The 19343-nt window shown below is 40.9% G+C and overlaps 1 protein-coding gene across 8 annotated transcripts in view; it reads right to left on the reverse strand.

Moving 5' to 3' along the window:
• The window catches only part of cdc42bpab (CDC42 binding protein kinase alpha (DMPK-like) b), an 85478-nt gene extending 68531 nt beyond the window's left edge, over positions 1–16947 (reverse strand). For 4 of the 8 annotated variants that reach the window (XM_081602606.1, XM_081602603.1, XM_081602601.1 and 1 more), the window contains exons 1-2: positions 15937–16946; positions 15591–15790 (exon numbers count right to left, since the gene is read on the reverse strand). In XM_081602606.1, coding sequence (XP_081458732.1) covers positions 15591–15768 — 178 coding nt within the window. In that variant the 5' untranslated portion in view covers positions 15769–15790; positions 15937–16946. Of the gene's footprint in view, positions 1–15590; positions 15791–15936 lie in introns of all 8 variants that reach the window. The other 4 variants (XM_081602607.1, XM_081602605.1, XM_081602604.1 and 1 more) reach the window with 2 other exon arrangements.
• Positions 16948–19343: the final 2396 nt, after the last annotated feature.

Below are 19343 nucleotides of genomic sequence, written 5' to 3' on the forward strand. Positions count from 1 at the left end.
TGAGTCCCGTTTAGGCATATCTTTTTAAGAGAAATCAGAATCATGTAATTTTAGCATCAACAGATAGCTAAAAATGAACAATGGAGCTAAATTATTATGATGGTACATTAAAAAAAACTTAAATGGTCAACTCAATAACTTGTAAGATTTAGCTGGCTCCAGGTTTTAGAAAAGATACATGAAATACTCCGTCTAGCCCAGTTTCACCATTTCCACAACAGTTTGGTAGTAAAATGATTACAAGCAGAGGAAACATTTACAGGGAGAAAATCCTGCCAGCTGTGCTGTTATGTCGCTCCGTCCCCAAGGATGCAGTTAAAGTAGAACTGCAGGGACTGAACTGGCAGAGGTGAGATATGCTTTCAAGGCCGTAAAATGCAACCTTCAGGGCTCTGACACAGGAAACGCTCTCTTCCATGTTTAGCTCAAGAGGGCAAATAACACACTGCCTCAACAACATGAGGGAAAAGCCAACAGAAAAATGTAAACCAATAATTCTACAACAGCAGCTTCCCATTTCGAAAAACCGCACTGATGATTCTGGGTTTGGCAATTTGTACAAATAAAAAAAGGACTTGTTTTTATTTGTTTGTCCAAGAAGAAACATCTTCAGCAACTTGCGCAACCTTGTGAAGGAGAAAATAGCACTTCCTACTAATGGTACAACAACCCTACAACATTTTAGAGCAGACAGTGAATTCTTATGTTACAAAAAAAGAAAAAAAAGCCATGTATCCTGCAAAGTCAACGCTCACTAAAATCTGGAGGAAACCGCTAGATTACAACTTTCTGCTTCCAAAATAATTGGAGGGCAGTGAAGTGCTATGTTATATATACACTCCCCTCTGCTGTAGCTGAGTATAACGGAGGCTTTCTAGGCGACAACTAGGGCCCGTCACAGTGAAGGGAAAAAAAAAAAAAGACTGACTTGGCTACTAATTATAACCTCCAGAATAAAAAGGTGTCAGTGCTGGGACTTGTAACCAAAAGCATCCTGAAAATATCCATCTGGGAACAGCTGGGCGTGTCGGGACACACCGTGTGTTCGCAGCAGGACGAGGATGAATATGTAACTGCATCAAGGAGGACTTAAAGTAAAACAGTGGGAACAAATTTGCTCTGGAACTGCTCCAATTTTACATCACAATATTGTTCCATCTACAACACATTTCCAGTTTCCCTTTTATAAAACTCTGGTTAGTGACATGTAAAAGGCAGATCCATTAAAGGGGCAGAATTGTGTGTTCCAGAAACATGATGCCATTTTACAGCACAATTAAGTAACTACGTCACCTTCAGTTGTTATAAAAATGCTTTATGTACATATGTATCAAATATGACTTAAAATAAATTTTACTTCCAAAATCAACTAATTGAAATTGAATCACTGTCTCTTTAAAAAGCTTGCAAACTGCACCAAAGAGGAGGAGCTGCATTCTCGTAGGCGGGGCTACATCCAACCAGACGTTTTGCACAGCTGAATGGTTGCCACAGGAGCTTGAAGGATTTCTCAGACATGCATGAATGTTTTTGGTGAAGGAACAACATCCTAACTTGAAGTAAAGTTAAAAACAGTCCATTTTAGATAATGCCGCCCCTTTAAGAAATCCACCTGTTTCCAATTAATTCACTTAAGGCTCTGTTTCGGAGTTACCCATGCAGGAAGCCTTATCCATTTAGGCCTCGTCCAGAAGCTGAGGGCCAACACTGTAAGCTGTGAGAACAAACAGCGGCCGAGCAACAGCAGCCAGACACCTAGATAACAGTTAGGAGGCTAATCACCTCACTGATAAGTAGATTGAGTCGGCGTGGGAGGATACGGGGGCAGTGGGCGGCTTCTTGTTGAGACGAGAGTGTGAGACGTGAAGGAAGTCGCGCACACACACACACGCACACACAGACTTTCTGTTGAAAGCAAGATGTGCTTTACAACAGACAAAAGTAATAACAAAAAAATTATGTTCATGTGGGACTGAGAAGCAGAAAACTGACTAAGAACCTGAATAAACGGAGAGGTGGTAAAATATAGTATAGCTCATTTAAAATATTAACTGGTATAAAAATGCCAGTAATGATCAACATAGAAGATGTAATATGAGTCATCCAGCAGAGGCAGTTTCTCTTGCTAGAAAGGAGCTATTAAATACATAATAGATGAGATAAACAGAAAGGTAATCTAATTTCTAGCCAGCTTCGTCAGCCCTGAATACATTGTTTTTCTAAAATATTCCAAAGAAAAGCTGAAGTAGTCACAATGCTACCCGACATGCTAGTCGCTAGCATTTGTAAAGCAACCAATCCATGAGAGGCATTCATTATTCCTTGGTACTGATTGGCTGCACCCCAAAAAGCAGTAGACTGTAGATGTTACCTTCTACAGTAGTGCTAGGACAATTTCCACTGTACGTGTTAATGCATATTACGGTATATTTGCTGTGAACTATTAAAATAGGTAGCTCAAAGCGTTTCTAGAGGTGCTATCAAGGATTTGCGTATTTTAGCCAATCAAGTAGCTTCTAACCTTCGAAGGTCCACCGCAGACATTGCAGCTCTTCTTGAACAGGTAAACCTGTTGTCACAAGTCAAAAATAGTTCAATAACTCGTAAATACATGCCAAAAAGAAGTGATGTAAAAAGATAAGACTAGCTTTATTGAGGATTTTTAGTTTTTACCAGCTCAAAAGAGGACAACTAAATGTGTAATTTTTTAATAGTATATTTTTGTAGAAAGTGCTTCTCAGTACGAAATGTAAAAAGGTCCTTGCATTGTTCCTAATTAAAACAATAGTATTAACTTATTGTTTTTTTGGTTTGTCATTTTTATGATCAAAATTTATTTTTTTAATAAAAAAAAAAAAAGACTTTAATGAGTCTGATGCCCGACATCCTCCTGTGATAAAAGTTGTTGGATGTTTGGGCTTCTATTTACAACAAGGTTCAAATGAAAGCAAAATGCACAATTAAAGCCATATACCATTTGTTGTACATAATACTTCTCATTATAAGAATAAAGTAAATCTCACCCTAAATCATTTTTAACCCTTGGCAGTCAAGGTCTAAATGGTCATCCCAGTCTCTCTTCTCTGTGCATCAGCGCTCGCTATGAAGCCATGTAGCGATAGCTAGCAAAACTACTACTACCCCTGCACACACCACGAACTCTAACTAACACACTTATAGTCTAAAAAACCCATCGAAACACTCTTAGTAAAATCCACAGCATTGCTGCACCCTAGTCTCTTGCAGTATCCAAATTCCCCCTCGTCTCTCTCCGCGTGTCTCTGTTCTACCTAGCAACAGACCGTCAACACATTTCCATTGGTTGTTACGAAATGTGGTACATTTAGACCCCACAAAATAAGGCGGAAATGATCGATCTTATTTCTGGCTTTATTTTGAAGTAAATAACCACAAAACCAATATAAAAACACAACTTTTGTAAAGTTTGAAGTCTGTGCTGTCCAACAGAGTTGAAATGAAAACTCGGTATGCGTCCGTGTTATTACGAAGCCTTATAAATGCGTCACATGTTTGTACGCCGGCGACTGCACTGGGTTAAATACCGGTCCACCCGCACCAAGTAAAAAAAATAGGTACTTTTCTTCAATTGTGATACAAAATCTCACTAGCACCTCTTTGAACAACCTAGTATTAAACCTTTAATGACATTTGCACAACGTATTTCATAGTAGCATGTTAAATCTATTAAAATACAGACATAATGTTGACATAAGATGGACTCAGACCTGTTTGATCCTACACAGATTCTTACAGTCTTAAAAATATTTAAATGAATCTCATTTGATTTTTCGATCATAAACCCAGGGTCTTGTATCCTCTCTTCTGAGACGCAATAATATTTTATTTCTGATCAAACAGTTTGCAGGCAATCCGTATCATTTAGAAATAAATTGTGGCAAAATTGGATCATTGTGGTCTCTTCACTTCAGATGAAAGAAATGAAACGTGGTTCGTCTGATCTCGAGAGGCCATTAAGAGCAAAGAGAAGTTTCACCAACCAATAAAAAAAGAGCAGCAAAATAACTCGCAGTAACAATGAAATTGGTTCAGTAGTTAATACAGTATATTGGTATTAACTATTCACGATCACTTTTCAAAACAAATATTTCCTTCCTCAGAACGATTAAGTTATCCTCAAATAACCTCTACTTTTCAGAGAACGACGCGTGTCATCAATAAACAGGAAGCAAATAACTAACCGAAGCAATCGTCCGCCACACTTATCGGCCTAATCCCAAACGCCTAAAGGGGAGAAAATTGAATTTAGGGGGGTTGGCAGATTTACTCATCGGCAGCATGTCAAATTGTTGTGTCTGCATCATGACCTTCAGCTGATAGCCACAGCAGTGATGCGGCACTCGAAAAACAAAAGGTGAAAAACATCTGCAAACAACGGTGACGGTGGCAATCCAAACAGTCGCAGGATTTCCTTCACTGATCCCTCCGGACAGAGACGAGGATGCAGGAAGTCTGGCTGCTCATGTGGAGTTGTCTTTTCTTCTTCTGTCCCAACAACAAATTCACTCTTATGCACTTTCCCACAAGCCACAAAACCTCGTTTGTAAATGGATTGTGAGAGTTTGCTGAGAATCCACTGGGATGGACGGCGGTTCAGACGTCAGCTGACGGAGCAATTAGATCAGCGACCCGCCAGCGTGAACAGCCGCCATTCAGGTGGAAAACGGATGAACGGGGCTGCCGGAGCGCTCGGATAAACGGCTAACGTGATTCAAGTCACGCTTTTACCCCCCAAACAGAAAAACAGGAAGGTCAGGACAGTGAGTGCAAGACGAGGGTAAACATAAAGCAAAAAGGAGAGGTGACTAAATATAGACCGGGTCGCTGTCAGAATCCCAATCAGTAAAGAAGCCAAGGTCAGGGCTGCATCAGCTTTAGAGAGAGGCTCAGAGGCACAGACAGACACGATGACCTCAGCAGATCTAAACCTGTCGCCTCCCCGAATCTGTGACAACTATTCCAATGTGTCCTCAACTCTTCCTTTCATGCTCTCTCTCCTAATTAGTCCCATTACCGCTCTAATCTTCACTGGAGGTTGAATAAACCTCCAATGAGGCGGGACATAAAGCTGAGCTACAGTGAACACAAAACCTTTTCACCGTTTTAACTGCTTTAGAAATTTTAGCAAATCCTGTGTTTGCAACCCTGTTTTACATCAAAATGCATAATGTTTGCCTCTTCACAACAACTTAAACAGTCTTCACCTGACTCTAAGGTCTTGTCCACATGTTGCCAAGTCTTTATAAGAACTAATGTCTCAGCTACATTGCTTAAAACAACCAAGATTGTACACACGAGATCAGTTTCTGAAAAATTTTCCAGACCTGAGTTTTGTTTTAAACATTCCAAGTCCTTAGAGGGCAGTGTAGCAGAAAGCTGAATCCTACATCAGCCAATCAGCTTGCTTTAAACCAACTACGAATTAAACCAGGTTTGTTTGGTTGAACTTAGAAGTGGGCGATATGACGTAAAAATAAAATCTAAAAAAAATTTTCTATGCCAGGTCCAATTCCTGATTTTAATCTTTCGTTTTCTAAAAAAATAAAAAATACAAAAATAGAATCAAAAATCAAAAATATTTTTTAAAAGTGGCTCTTATTTTAATCATTCCTTCTGTGTTGTACAACAGAGTATTGGTGCGAGCCTACAAGAATTTCTGTTTAATTATGAAAATGCTAAAATACTACTTCATTCTACAAATATTACAACTTTATTCTGGTAATATTAAAATTTTATTTGGGAATTATTTTGACTTTATTGTCATATGACTTTATTCTCATATTACTAACTGTATCTGTAAAATCATGACTTTATTTTAGTTATTAAAAAAAATAATCATTTAAATCCACCTCAGCCTGATCTTTATATTTCATCAGAATTGACCTGAATTCAAAGTCCAAATAAACTGAAACTAAGAGCTTGTGGTTTAAATAACAAAAATGTGAATAAGTTGAAGGTGTATGAAAACTTCTGTGAGACGAGAGCTTGGTGTTGCGAGGGCCATTATTTAGTGAGGGTGGGTGGGAGGACAACTACTGTCTGATCAGAGGCAAAACTAAGGAGAATTTCAGCAACGGTGCTCTGTCGTTAGCTTAGCATAAATTAGCCGGTACGTTTCATGCTGAACGACGACTTTGTCTCAGAGCAGATTTTGTTTTTTTGCATGACTTGCTGCACTGACAGTCATGTAATCCATGCATTAGGCAGCTTAGTGGGAGTGTCCCTCCTCCTTGCAAGTGGACGCATGTACTCCATATGCAGAACACGCAAAACCGCAACAACACAGCAGCCAGGCTGTGTCTGTCACTGGGCAAAGCTGGGATGCAGCAGTCTGAGAGGCAGAAAGGGAGGGGGTAGAGGAGCTGTGAAGGGCAGGAAGAGAAGAGCAAACACAGGAAAGAAAAAGGACAGGACGAGAAAAGAAAGACTGATTCAACCCAGAAGAGGTTTGGGGAGGATGGAGAGTGTAAAAGACAGAAGGAAAGCAAGCGCAGACGGAGAGAATAGGAAGGGACACACTGGAGGACAAACAGCTGCGGTTCTCCCCAGCATCGCACCTCAGCTCCAGATTCCACAGACTGCGAGGGGCTGGGGCCTGAGTCAGCGCTTTTTACACACACACACCCCCCTCCCCGCACACACACACAGCCAAGCCCACCGCTCTGCTTGAAGCAGTCGGTGGACGCACGCAGGCTACGGCAAGTCCAACAGGACAAAGTCTGGAGCTCCTCCTTGTTTTTTCTCAACAATAAAACGGTTGGTTAAGACAAACAGCAGCTGCACATGTGAAGCAAAACACCAATCAGATAATAAAAATCCACTTTAGCATCAAGTACCTTCGAATATGTTGTATTCGTTCCATTTTCCCCGAACAGACAGAGGTCACAGTGAGTTTAATGAAGAGGCAAAAGTCAAACACAGCAGTAAGCGACACATCCCAGTGAAAGATGATCAAGGCCTCATGACAGAGGCACAGATGGCACAGAAAGAGAAGAGCAAAATCCGCATAAATAAAACACAACAGAGGAGCCGACCTCAGACTAACTCAATTAATGTCTTGGCTAAACCTTAGCTGACATGAGGTTTGAGTCAGATACAACCAGAACAATGTGGAAACTAAATTATGTCAATAAATACAACTGGAATTTACCTGCTAAAATGTGCTAAGAGTTCCTTTGAACCAACAAATCAACAAACCCCTCTCCCACATACTTCTTTGGAACATAAAACATTTATAAACCTTCTGTATTTGTGATTGTTACTTCAGAGTCCCTAGTCTCCAGATTTTACGGCAGAAAGTAGAACATTTTCTCAGAACTTCTCACTTCAGTTCACTAAGCTTCTTTTGGCATTTACAAAGGAAGGAAAGTCTTGGATTGTTTGTGTTACCATGAAGGAAAAACCATTACAATAGAACAAACACATAACCCTTTAGAAACTTAGCAACACAACAGACACACTGATCAACGTGATAATGTTTCAGAAGGATACTTTTGAGCTACTGAAAGCTTTGTGAGCAAAGAAAACAAGAAACGTTTGTGTTATACATTTTCTGGTGTCACTAAATAATGGCCCTCGCAACACGAAGCTCTCGTCTCTGACGCACGGCCCCCAGTTCCAGGACTACGGACAGAGACGAGACTAAGCGAGTCTTTGCCAGCTGGCCTTCGGACTGTTCCATCTAAATGGCTGAAAGTGTTCGGTATCTCAAAATTCATCCATGGACAACGACAAAACAACAGCTCAGGGAGAAAAAAAAAAAAACTTAGTGAGGAAACAATGTGACTCTGTCCGTGGCGTTGATGAGTGTGTCACTGGTTGCCAAAATGAGGCGTTTCTAATCGCTTCACTGAGACCTAGCATCACAACAGAGACAGCAGACTTGTTTTCTGACATTTCTACAAATGACCCAATCCTCACGTCGTTTCAGAGAAACATCGTTTGCACGTTTGTGGCTATCGTGTGACGTTTTCTTTGGTTTCTAAAGTGAAAGCCGAAAATGATCTGGTAAGCTGGAAGTAGCAAACAAAGCAGCCTCGTGCTCATTTGGTTCATATATGCATTTAAAAAGCACCAGAACAGAAAACCACCAGCAAACCAGCATGCAAATAGAGTGTGCCATGGAGTTTATCCAGCTGGCAACATCATAGTTAGCAAGGAAAACCCAAACCCAATACAAACGCTTAGCATCGGCATCGCCCTATAAACAACCTGAAATCAGGCTGAGATGGTCAGTAACATTTCATTTAAATAATACATTTGTCAACTGCTTTTGTTTTGAAAAATACGGGGAAAAATAGTGACAAGGCACATAATTGCATTTTTAGATTCAATTACAGTGAGATTATTTAATCCATCCATCCATTTTCTTTACACCCTTGTCCCTAGTGGGGTCGGGAGGGGTGCTGGTGCCTATCTCCAGCTAACGTTCTGGGTGAGAGGCGGGGTCACCCTGGACAGGTCGCCAGTCTGTAAATAAGTAAAGAAGAGATGCTGAAATTCAAACTTCAGACCCATAATCTAGATAATTTTACTGAATTTGGAGATGCAGGGTAAAAACTCTGGGGTGTGTTTTGAGGAATTGCTGCTTTTTTCAATGATTTAAGAAGTTTATATGTGATTAAATGTAGTTCTCATTGACAAAGTTTGCATCTTTGAGTCGGAGTTTCTCAAAAAAAAAAAAAAAACGGTAATCAGAAATTGGCCACAAAAATCACTGAGTGCATCTGCAGATGCTTCGGTATCACAGTCAGCTCTAAGAGCCTAACAAGCACTGCAGGGGGAATAGCTGACCAGACAAGAAGAAAGAAGAGATGAGAGAAGGATGAGAGGTAAAAGGTAAAGGTAAAAAGGAGAGGAAGAGGTTGTGAGGAGGAGGGGTGGAGAGATCCCAGGAGTCCTGAGAGGCCAGCTAATGACCTGTGCTACAGTGTGTCCTCTGGGAGACGGAGGAAGGAAGCCAACCCTGCCCCTGCCACTTTCTGATGACGCAGCACAATTAGCAGCAGACATTTATGTGCCTACAACAGATGGACTGAGGGGGTTTTAAAGGCCAGCTGTGAACACGCTCATGATAAAATGTAACAAGCAACTTCACGATATGCTAATGAAGGTTTGATGTCCGCTGCATGGACTCAAGACAGCAGCCACGGCTTCCTTAACTTTAAAATTGAGCAATTTGACATTACAAAAATAAATTTGCTTGGAAAGCATGCAAATTTCAAAATTAGTTTATTTCATAAAACTCCAATTAGAACACTTCTTTTGCGTCACATTAATCATGTGGTTAACAATCAGATGTTACTACTGGAGGAAATGACAAAGACGACAACAGGAAGTGTCTGGTTTACTCACATGTGACTTTAACTGTTTCTTTTTTATTGGAAGCACTGCAATTGCGAAATTGTGTTTTTTTCCCAGTTGAGTGGCATATCAACAGATTTGTGCCCGTTTGTAATGGAAACACAGCTAAGCTTTTAGAACAACATTAGAAAAGTTAGTTATAAAAAAAGAGAGCAGAACATCCAGCTGCTGATGTTGCACTTCCTCCTTTAAATCACTGAACACTTTTATGCCGCAGAAAAAGGATGCTACAGCGCCTCTGCTGTGTCTGTGTGTGAGGACAATGGAAAAAGCCTTCTGTGTGTAAGCCTTTGGTGTGTGTGTGCGTGCATGCGTGTGTGTGTGGGGGGAGGGGGATGTGGGGGTGTGTGTGTGTGTGAAAGACGGGCACTGGTGCAATCTGGGAATCCACCGGCGAGGAAATAAATGGCTCGACGACCTTGCGCGTTCCCAGCGATGTTCGAAAACAGTGGATGTGAGTGACGTGCAGAGTACACAATGACACAATGCGACGCAGCTGTCCCCACTTCCTGGTGTGACATCATGCGGCCGGTTTGGTCCCGACTAGCTCGCAGAGTCCTTGTGGTTCCTTCCTGCTCTCTCGGGGGCCGCTTCCTGTGGACAGCGAGGATGTCCTGGCAGGGGCCGCTCAAACGTCCAAAATATCACACGCAAGCTGTTATGTAGCTTGTTCAAGAGACCCTATACAGGTAGTCATTGATCCCAACATGCTTCTACCTCAAGGTTATACAGTGTTTTTTATTTTATTTTTGTTTTTAAAAATAAAAATAAAATTGTTACTGGTTTTTGGTCGATACCAATCTCCAATGCCAATCCCCACCCAGCCACAATACGTAGGTCCAGATAATGTTTAGACGTGTGGATGCAGTAGGGCTGAAGTAAGTCACTAAAGGAATGCTGTTATTGCATTTTAGGCAATAAAATGTTTATTTTCTTATTTTTTTTAAAAATCAATTAATTTGGGGTTTTTTGTACCTTATTGTATTTCTAATTATGTATAAAAGAGACTTAATTTGTTACATGAAAAATCTGCAGAATTGGCCAATTTCATTAATCAATTAATCATCTAGAATAATGGATTAGTAAAATAATTGTTAGTTGCAGCCCTAATAAAGCTCCCAGTAACACAGAGCTGCCTGTAGCTGATGGGAGTAAACTATCCTCCAGGCTGAATTTAAAACCATGTGACGCAAAAATTCTTTCTTGAAACAGACACAATTAAAACGTTCCCCCCTCCTGCGTATGCGGAGGCGGCTCTTCTGGTCTGTTTAGTAATGGGAACAACAGGGAGGTACTCCGGTCTGTGCTCCATGAGATAGCCTAGTAAGGCAAAACCACAATAATGTGTGTGTCAGTGTGTGTTGTGTGTGAGGCGTGCTGCCAATGAAAGCCTCTCAGGGTGGAGCACACATCAGCTGCAGCTCAACAGCTGGCCACTGTGGGCCAACGCTGAATACGGACTGGGAGAAAAGGTCAGGCGAACTCCCCCGGGTTGGGTCGCTGGTGGCTTGGCACCGGTGCCCCTTTTCATCCAGCTGCCCCGAAACACAGGAAGCAGTGTAGGATTTGACAGAAAATAGCATTTCTGGTGCATAACTTAACACTATATTCAGCTCTACATGCAATAGTATCAATTCCCTGGGCTGACATTGTGCAACTTTTCAAAAAGTAACCCATGTTAGGAAATGAATCAATATGAAAGTGAAAGCGTCGTTATTTATCGGCTTGATTTCAGGAAAAATGAGCAGATTATTTGTCTCTGAGTAAAGAAACGTTTCAGATTCTATTATTTCTACGCAGAATTTGCCAAAGCAGCCAAACTAACAGAGAGAAAGGTTAAAGAGATGGATCAGATACAAGAGCTGCAGTTGAAACTGGTTGATGCAGGAGAACAGGGGGTAGCAGTGAGGAGTCGGGATAATCATGCATACTTTCCTGCATGATTACGGGTCAGGCAGGGGTCTCCGTTTCAGGTCGATGCAAAACTAGAAACCCGGGACAAACGTTTGCCTCCCCGGAAGAAGATGGTGTGCTTTTATACTGTATGTCTGCTCCAATCTGCTTCCAAATCGCTACAAGTGGGCTTGTGTTAGTAAAGTACAACCAGACAGACGGTGTTGCTCATTGCCTTCCCTTCCTGGCTCAGACTGCAGCCCCTCAGTGTGTTACACATGTAACAGGTGTGCATTTTTTCCCTTTGACCCTGTGGCTGGATGTTCTTCCAAAGAACAAAAGAAAAGATGGGAGTGGTGACACTTTCAAACGCTTTTTTTTTTCTTTAAAAGGACAAGACAGGACTTGACCCTAATTCTATCCCAATTTTGGTGCCGGCTATGACACTAAGGTGCGGTCTGTTGTTTTGTGGAGTCTTATCGCAGCGCTAGGATTCTGTCAGAGTGGGTTACGGTTTCCTTTTGCAAATGATGGAACGCTTCCTCGATTATTGTTAAAGCCCCTCTTCCAATCTTTGTACTTAACTGCTGATTCAGCCAAAGTAAGCAGATAATGTATGCTCTAAGGGTGGGACGGAAAGGTTAGCTAACTAGATGGGACACAGTGTTGGGATCTCAGCGGAAAAGGTAAGATGTGATTTTTGTCATGTTTTCATGAAAACTGGAACTCTGAATCAGCAGAAACCATCGGCCACTGGTACTGGTCCTTGAGACTTTTATTACCGAGCCACACATAAACTAACTTATATTTCAGTTTTGTCATGAATAAAATTTCCCAGTAGCATATGCAATCTACTGGGCTATTTTTGTGGGGGCCTCATCACATTTTGCTAAAGAGGAAGCACCTCTAGCCCCACCCAGTGCCTCATACTTTGTGGCAGAGAAAATATCCTCCATCATACTTTCATGTAGGGGAAGCTCATCCCCAAACTGCGCTCACTATCACACTTGGTCATAAGGGGAAGAACCGCCCCACCCCCAACATCCAGCGCGTCATATTTTGTCCAAAAGGAAGCAACCACATCAACAAAAGACAAAGAAGAATCAGATTTGGGCCCAGTCCGTGGCAGAAAAAAAGTCCAGGTTTGAAAAGTCAGCATGTCATTAGTTTTTCATTTTAATGTTGTCCAACTTTACTTATTTGTTTCACCAACCAACATGAGGGTGTATTGTCATTCCCAGATGGTATGGATTTGTGCTTGAAAAGAAAAATACTACTGTTTTTACAGAAGTGGAAGAAACTGTAGTAAAAAAAAAAACTGCAAATATCTGATCTATATTTGATTTTTTTCACAGCCCAAATCCAATTTTTTAACCCCCCACCCTACCAAAAAAGTACAAAGTCAGATATGAATCCAATTGTTTTTAAAGCGTATGCAGTCTGAACAGTCACGTCGCGTTTAATCCGACTTTCACGTCAATGACGCCAGACATGCGTCATAATTCTGCACCAGAAGAAACCAGATGCGGTAAATCTGGATTTAAGCAGTGGCTAAAAACATTTGAGTCCATTTTGTAAAAAATCATGGGTAAAGTCAACAGACTTTAGCTAACCTGCACAATGATATTTTCTTTCTGATCATAAAATACAAAAAAAAAAGGAAACAGAAATCAATCGTCTTATTATGTTTAGTAAAGACTAAAGTCAGTTAAAGATTACCCTCCAACCTACACAGAACCAGCTGCTGCCTCCAGTCTGTGTGGCCTTCCTCCAATGTGATATAAAATCTCTTGAAGTTACCTGATATGAACAATCACTTAGGTTTGTTGAAATATAAACACAAATAAGCCTTGAAGCTTCATTACATATAATCTCATTATTGTACAGTTCCTGGAGACTCATTAGTTGTCCCTGAAGAGCAACATGGGACCTGAGGGCGGGTATGGAGGCTCGGACGCATCCGAGTGGCTGAGACCAGTCAAGAGTTTCTGGTGTCAACACAGGAAAACGTCAGGATTAAGTCACTGAGTTGGCACCGCATCTTAAAAAGGTCAGCGGCACCTCTGGCATTGTTGCAAGGCTCCGGCTAGATGCTGCCAATCAGCTGAGAAGCGGCGACTGGCGGCCAAAGCCGAGCGTCACAAAGACAAGGACCTGCGACAGAACTTGCACTTGCCTGCGCCAGGGGGAAGTGGGGAGACCAGGTAGTAAAGACTCAACCAAATTCTCCCACCGTTTGACTGAACTTTACTGCCTCCCTGTGCGTCTTTGTCAGAGCCTGTTGCTACCCGTTTAACCCCTTGGCCCAAAACCATTCCTGCAATGCAGTCCTTGAGACGACATCCGCCAAAGCAACCCGTCGCTTTCCATTATGCACGCATTTCTTAATGCCTCCTGTATTATTAATCTGTCTTGATTCATGTTTCTGCCTGTGAAGGGAACAATCTGCTCCTGCACTGCTGCACTTTTTTTTTTTAGCTTAAAAAAAGAGAGAGAATGAGAGAGAGAGGGGCGAACAAGGCAGCCAGGCATGCTCCGGCAGTGAGCTGGGCCTCTGCGCTAGATAAAAAAAAAAAAAAAGGTGAGTTGTTCACATTCCTGCTTCATGCACAAACCAAACCCCAATGTCACTCACTCACACACACACACACACACACACACACACACAAAGTGCTTCTGGCAAGGCAAAAAGGATTGCTTTGTGTGCGTGCGTGGCCCTTCTGCCTCCTGTGTTTTACTTCTTGCCCAAGTTCGATTCGACTACAGAGCGAGACGGTTACAAAATCTGATTAAGTGTGTGCTGATATGGACTGGGTTCACCTCACCCATACGGAAAAAAAACATAACATGGAAAGACATTTTTTGTATCTGCTTTGAAAACCGATTATTGAAAGTAACTTTGTGTAATCTAGTCCTGGTCTACTCACAAGGAATCATCAATGGGGCAGCTTGAGATTCTCATTGTTTGACACCTTGAGTAAAAATACAACTGTTTCAAGGGGCGTCCACAGTGATTTTAAAGGAAAATACATAATAAGACTGAGCTGAGAGAGGGGAAAGAGTAGCCGCCTTATTTCAGCCAGCTGACTGGCAGTGCACAACAACAGGTTGGAAGGGAAGCATCTTTCTCTAGTGTCTAATTACAAATATTTTAAGGAGTGGAATACCTTTATACCAGCAGTAACTGGACTGTTTATTACAATAGAAGTTCTTTAGAAAATAAAATAGAACTACGGAACATTCTATGTGAAATTTGGGGATTTTATCGTTATTAATGTCCAGTATTTTCAACAAAAAAAATACACAGCAAAATAATTTGCCTCTGGTTATATAGTTTGTTTGCAACAGAAAACACAAAGTACAGATAACAAACTGATCTGGACAGTATTTTTTTTTCCCCATTTCAAGACATAAAAACTAAGATTTCCCATCATTTTACATCAATAAACACAATCAACCCACTACATACTTCTGATGCACTTTTTCTTTCTTTGCTGGTATTGCACTGGTCAGCATGTGGGAGTAGCTCTTTCTATGCTGGCTCAGTTTTTGAATAATAGTGTGGTATGCAGCTATAAGGACTTTTACGCTTACTTTTTTATTTTTAGAACCGTGGCAACAAGGTGTTTTGTTTTGCAACTAGGAGCAGCTGGTTAGTATTTAAAAAGCTTAAATAAATACCTATGAGACTGTCATATAGCAACAGTCTTCAGTCAGAAGCCTCTTCGGATTTGTTGCAAGACTGACTGCTACTGGAGATCCTTCTTGTCATCAGAATTTCCATCCAAAAATTATTCTGAAGGTACTTAAACAATAACTTTTAATTTCCCTTTGGGATAAATAAAGTATTTTCTTTATCTGAATTGATCAAAAATCAAATATAGCTTAAGGATCTGTGCAGGTTAGACCCTCCCAAAGGAAATCATTTCTGGATTTGCATTAACAAAAACAAAAAAAAACTTTACAAGCTTTTCTTTACTTTACTTCAGTTTAAAGGGATTTAAACTGAAGCTTGCCATGCATTACAACTTGCCAAACCCATATAAAACTTTGCATTACACAAGGAGGCATTGCAGCAAGGAGAAGAAAGAGAAAGCCGAGCGATCCCATACTACTACTATAAAAGGAATGTGATGGTGAAGGGAGGGCCACTGCACCACCAACATTGTTATTATATTTCCCAAAGAGTCAGGGAAGCTGTGTGCACGAAACAGGCCAAACGATAAGTCCAAAAAAATTATTTAAATAAAAAAAATAAATAAATAACTACTAGAAGATAAGAAAAGATAACTCACCCCAATCCAAAAACTCCAGGATATTTTTCTCCCTTCTGATGGGGGAGTTGTTGCACTCGTCGTACAGACACACCAGTATATCCAGCAGGGTTTCCACACTCACACACTGGCCATTAGACTGAGCTGGGCCATCCAGGAGCAGCTTCTCCAGCTTCTTCAAACGCACCTCTCCCGACATGTTTATTCAGGCCTGTTAGCTTCTGAAGGCAATCAAAAATAGTAATAATAAAAACGATAATACTGATAATAGCAATAAAATGAGGTGGGGGGGGGGGGGGGGGGTTGAAAACCCCACCTTCTGGCCCTGTTAGTTGGCGCAGAAGGGCCTGGAGAGAAGTTCTCTCACCTTGAGGATGTCTTGAAAATATTCAAACTTTGTGTTGTGGACACAATGTAGCTCGTTCCGTTCGCAAAACCGACCCTTTCATGATCTCCCCGTACAGATCCAGTATCCATAAGGTGGGTGATATGTGAACGATTCACCCATTTTTTTAACCCCCCCTGTACCTACTCCCCTCCGGGTGCATAAGAAAACAAGCAGGCTAGTCCCAGGCTGCCCCAGGCCGGTGGATTCCTGCAGCTCTCTCCGCTCTTCTCCTCTGGGTGTTGGGGGAAACAGTATATAATCAAGTTGGTGCCCCCTTTTTAAAAAGAAAAAATTAACAGTCTTCCCTGAGCTGGTGCCGAGGCAGATATTTGTGATTCTCCATTCTTCCAGCGAGCCCTAAAACGCAACGGCAGAGCCGCAGTGCTACAGAGAGCCCCAGCGCCCCTCTTCTGCTCCAGGAATGAAAGGGCGACACAGGCTTAGTGAGCAGCCCGCTGCTAGCTTAGCTCCGGAGCTAGCCAGAGAACTGACGCTAACGCTACTTTTCTTCCCTTCTAAATGCCATCTTTCCCCCGCTGCTTCCCCCCCACCCCCTCACCAAAGGACACGCAGTAAGCACACACTTCCAATATTTCTACGATAGTTCTTCCTTCTTTCTTGCTGGGATACGTTCCTCTCGTTTGCCTCAAACTCACTGCTGGCAGATATGTTCTTTAAATCCCATTCTTCGTCCAGAAACCAAACGTCTCCTTAGTTTGTCTGCTGTTACTTTGGGAGTTTCCAGTCCAGTCGGTAAAAAAAAAATGCGGCTCTTCTGTTGAAGGTTACAAAGAAACTCGTTTCACGTCAAAAAGAAATAAAAAAAAAAACTAAAAAAAAAACTAAACAAAAAAGACTAACTGTATTCTGGTCCTGGTTATTCCAAATACGGGACACTGCCTGAATGTTCCCCCCTCCCGTCTTTTCCTTTCCTTTGCGCCGCCTGCCTCCCCCGCCGGTCTGTGTCGGTCGCTTCTTGTCGTCTTTGCACAGTCAGTCTGTCAGAGACTGTAGACAGGAGAAGACAGCCGAGCGGACCGCTCCTTCTGCAACGCCGAGGTGGATTATGGGAAAACCAACTAGTAGCTAGCCTTCAACACGTCAGAAATCACTAAACGACACAATCTAATTTGAATATTTTTGCATTCACATTGGTGTTTACAAGACAGCAACAGGAGGCTGGTATATTGTTTTGAGAGAGGCAAAAATGAAGGTAAAAAAACACCCTTAAAATCTTAAGGACTACAAAATAATTTTCTTTCTTTTTTTTTAAAGTCAGTTCCTGGATTCCTCCTGTTTTCTTATGTTACTTACATTACTTAAGTCTTTTGGGTAACACTTTATTTGAAGGGGTGTGCATAAGACTGACATGACACTGTCAAAAACATGACATAACATCTGTCATGAACATAAAGAAGTCTTTATGAATGTTTATGACAGTTGTCATGACGTGTCATTCGGTAAATAATGACACTTTTAATGCAAAGTTGCTCTAAAAGTTGCATTGAAAGTCCATTAAAAATGCCAACTTTGCATTAAATTATTATAATTTACAAAATCATGCAACGTTGACACTTTTAATGGACTTTTAATGCAACTTTTCATTAAAAGTCTCATTATTTACCGAATGACACTTCATGACAACTGTCATAAAGACTTTATGTTCATGACAGGTGTTATGTCATGTTTTTTGACAGTCATGTCAGTCTTATGCACACCCTTCAAATAAAGTGTTACCGTCTTTTGCTACTTATTTAGTTTTCTTAAATGTTATTTGCTTTTTGCTGTCTTGCTCTATGAGGAGCATAAATTGTCAACAGTTATGATTTATGAACATTTATTTATCAATATTGTAAACAGCTTTTTTTCATAAAATTGACATCAAGAATCTAAAGACTAGAAAGAATGGCAATTGAGATTCTTTGAAGGAAGCAAAATCTCAGTTCGTTTGAAACCAATGCTCATCAGACTGGCTTACTTTTATTTTTAATCCCAGTTTTTTTCTGGGATTATTTATATGTGTATATATTTGTATAGAAATTGTACCAAAGTTTGAATGCACAGTATTTGGCTAGTCTAAAATACACTAGAAATATCATATGTTAAGCACTTTAAGGTCTTTAGACATACTCTGCTGCACTCTTCCCCTTGTGCTTGTTCTCTGTCTGACTCAATGGAGTAACAGCAGAGAACCTTGCACATGTGTCCATGAGAAATACTGTCAAAAAGTAATTTTGGCACCCAAATGCATTTTTAGCTTGTTCATACAAATGTAATTGTAACTCTTGGTTAGCAAGAGGGGAAGCCCAGCTTTATGCCACTTTCAGTTATCAGTTAACCCATTCTGGGAATCACATCAAAATCAATTTTCAAAATGGAAAGCCAATGCGACTTCCTTATCATTGGAATGCTTTACTGGTTGACTATATAGTATAGATTGGTAATTTAAGCAAATAACAGTTCAATCTGTTGTGTGTGTGTGTGTGTGTGTGTGTGCGTGTGTGTGTGTAGGCACTAAAAAAACATGTTCGCAATTTTAATAATGGTCTAGCTATAATGCATAGAAAATTGAACACTGATGCTGCAAATTGGATTTTTGCTCAGGCGTTTGGTGAGAAAGCCCCCAAATAAAACTTTATTTAGGCCCTAAAACCGGTTCTTCTTGTCGTTGGTATCCGCCATGATTATTTTCTGTGTGCCTCCACAGACGTCTTTTCCTCTATCAGCTCATCTCCCCGTGTTGCACGATTTCTGGCGGCTGCTGCAGGCAAAATCCCAGCTCATCATCATCATCATCATGGCGCCTCCGTCACAGCATCTGCTGTACGGAGGGGGCTGAGAGGAGTTGGACTGGTTGTGGTGCGGGTTGTCAATATTGTGAATGGAAACTGCGGGTTGTGTGTCTACTGCTGCTGCTGGTGGTGGTGGTGCAGCGAGAACACGATTTTCTCCGTGACTGACTGTGCTGTTCCTTTAAGAGACTATATTACACTGAAGTTATGGAGATATACCGTTGCAGTGGAGTGGTCTGCGTCTGACACCTGGCCCTCTATGGAAGTCCCAACGTGACACAATTTAATAATGACCTACCAATAAATAATTTATTTTAGCAAATTATTGTTTTTATTAAGCTTTATATAATATTAATATTCATGAATAATTTATTAACTATACAAGTAAATAAAATTAGTTGCTACAAAAGAAGTCGTCTCACTGTGTTTTTCACAGTGTGTAAAGGTACTAAAGAAATATGTTAACAAATCGAGTTCTTCTGTACTGCTGCTTTAACAAGATACAAAACAAGTGTATCTTGGTTTGTATCTATATTTAACTGTGCTTAAATATAGTGCAACAATAACAATAATAATAATAATAATAATGACAAC

Source organism: Poecilia reticulata, chromosome 21 (assembly GCF_904066995.2).
Source record: "Poecilia reticulata chromosome 21, P_reticulata-male-v2, whole genome shotgun sequence".
NCBI lineage: Eukaryota > Metazoa > Chordata > Actinopteri > Cyprinodontiformes > Poeciliidae > Poecilia > Poecilia reticulata.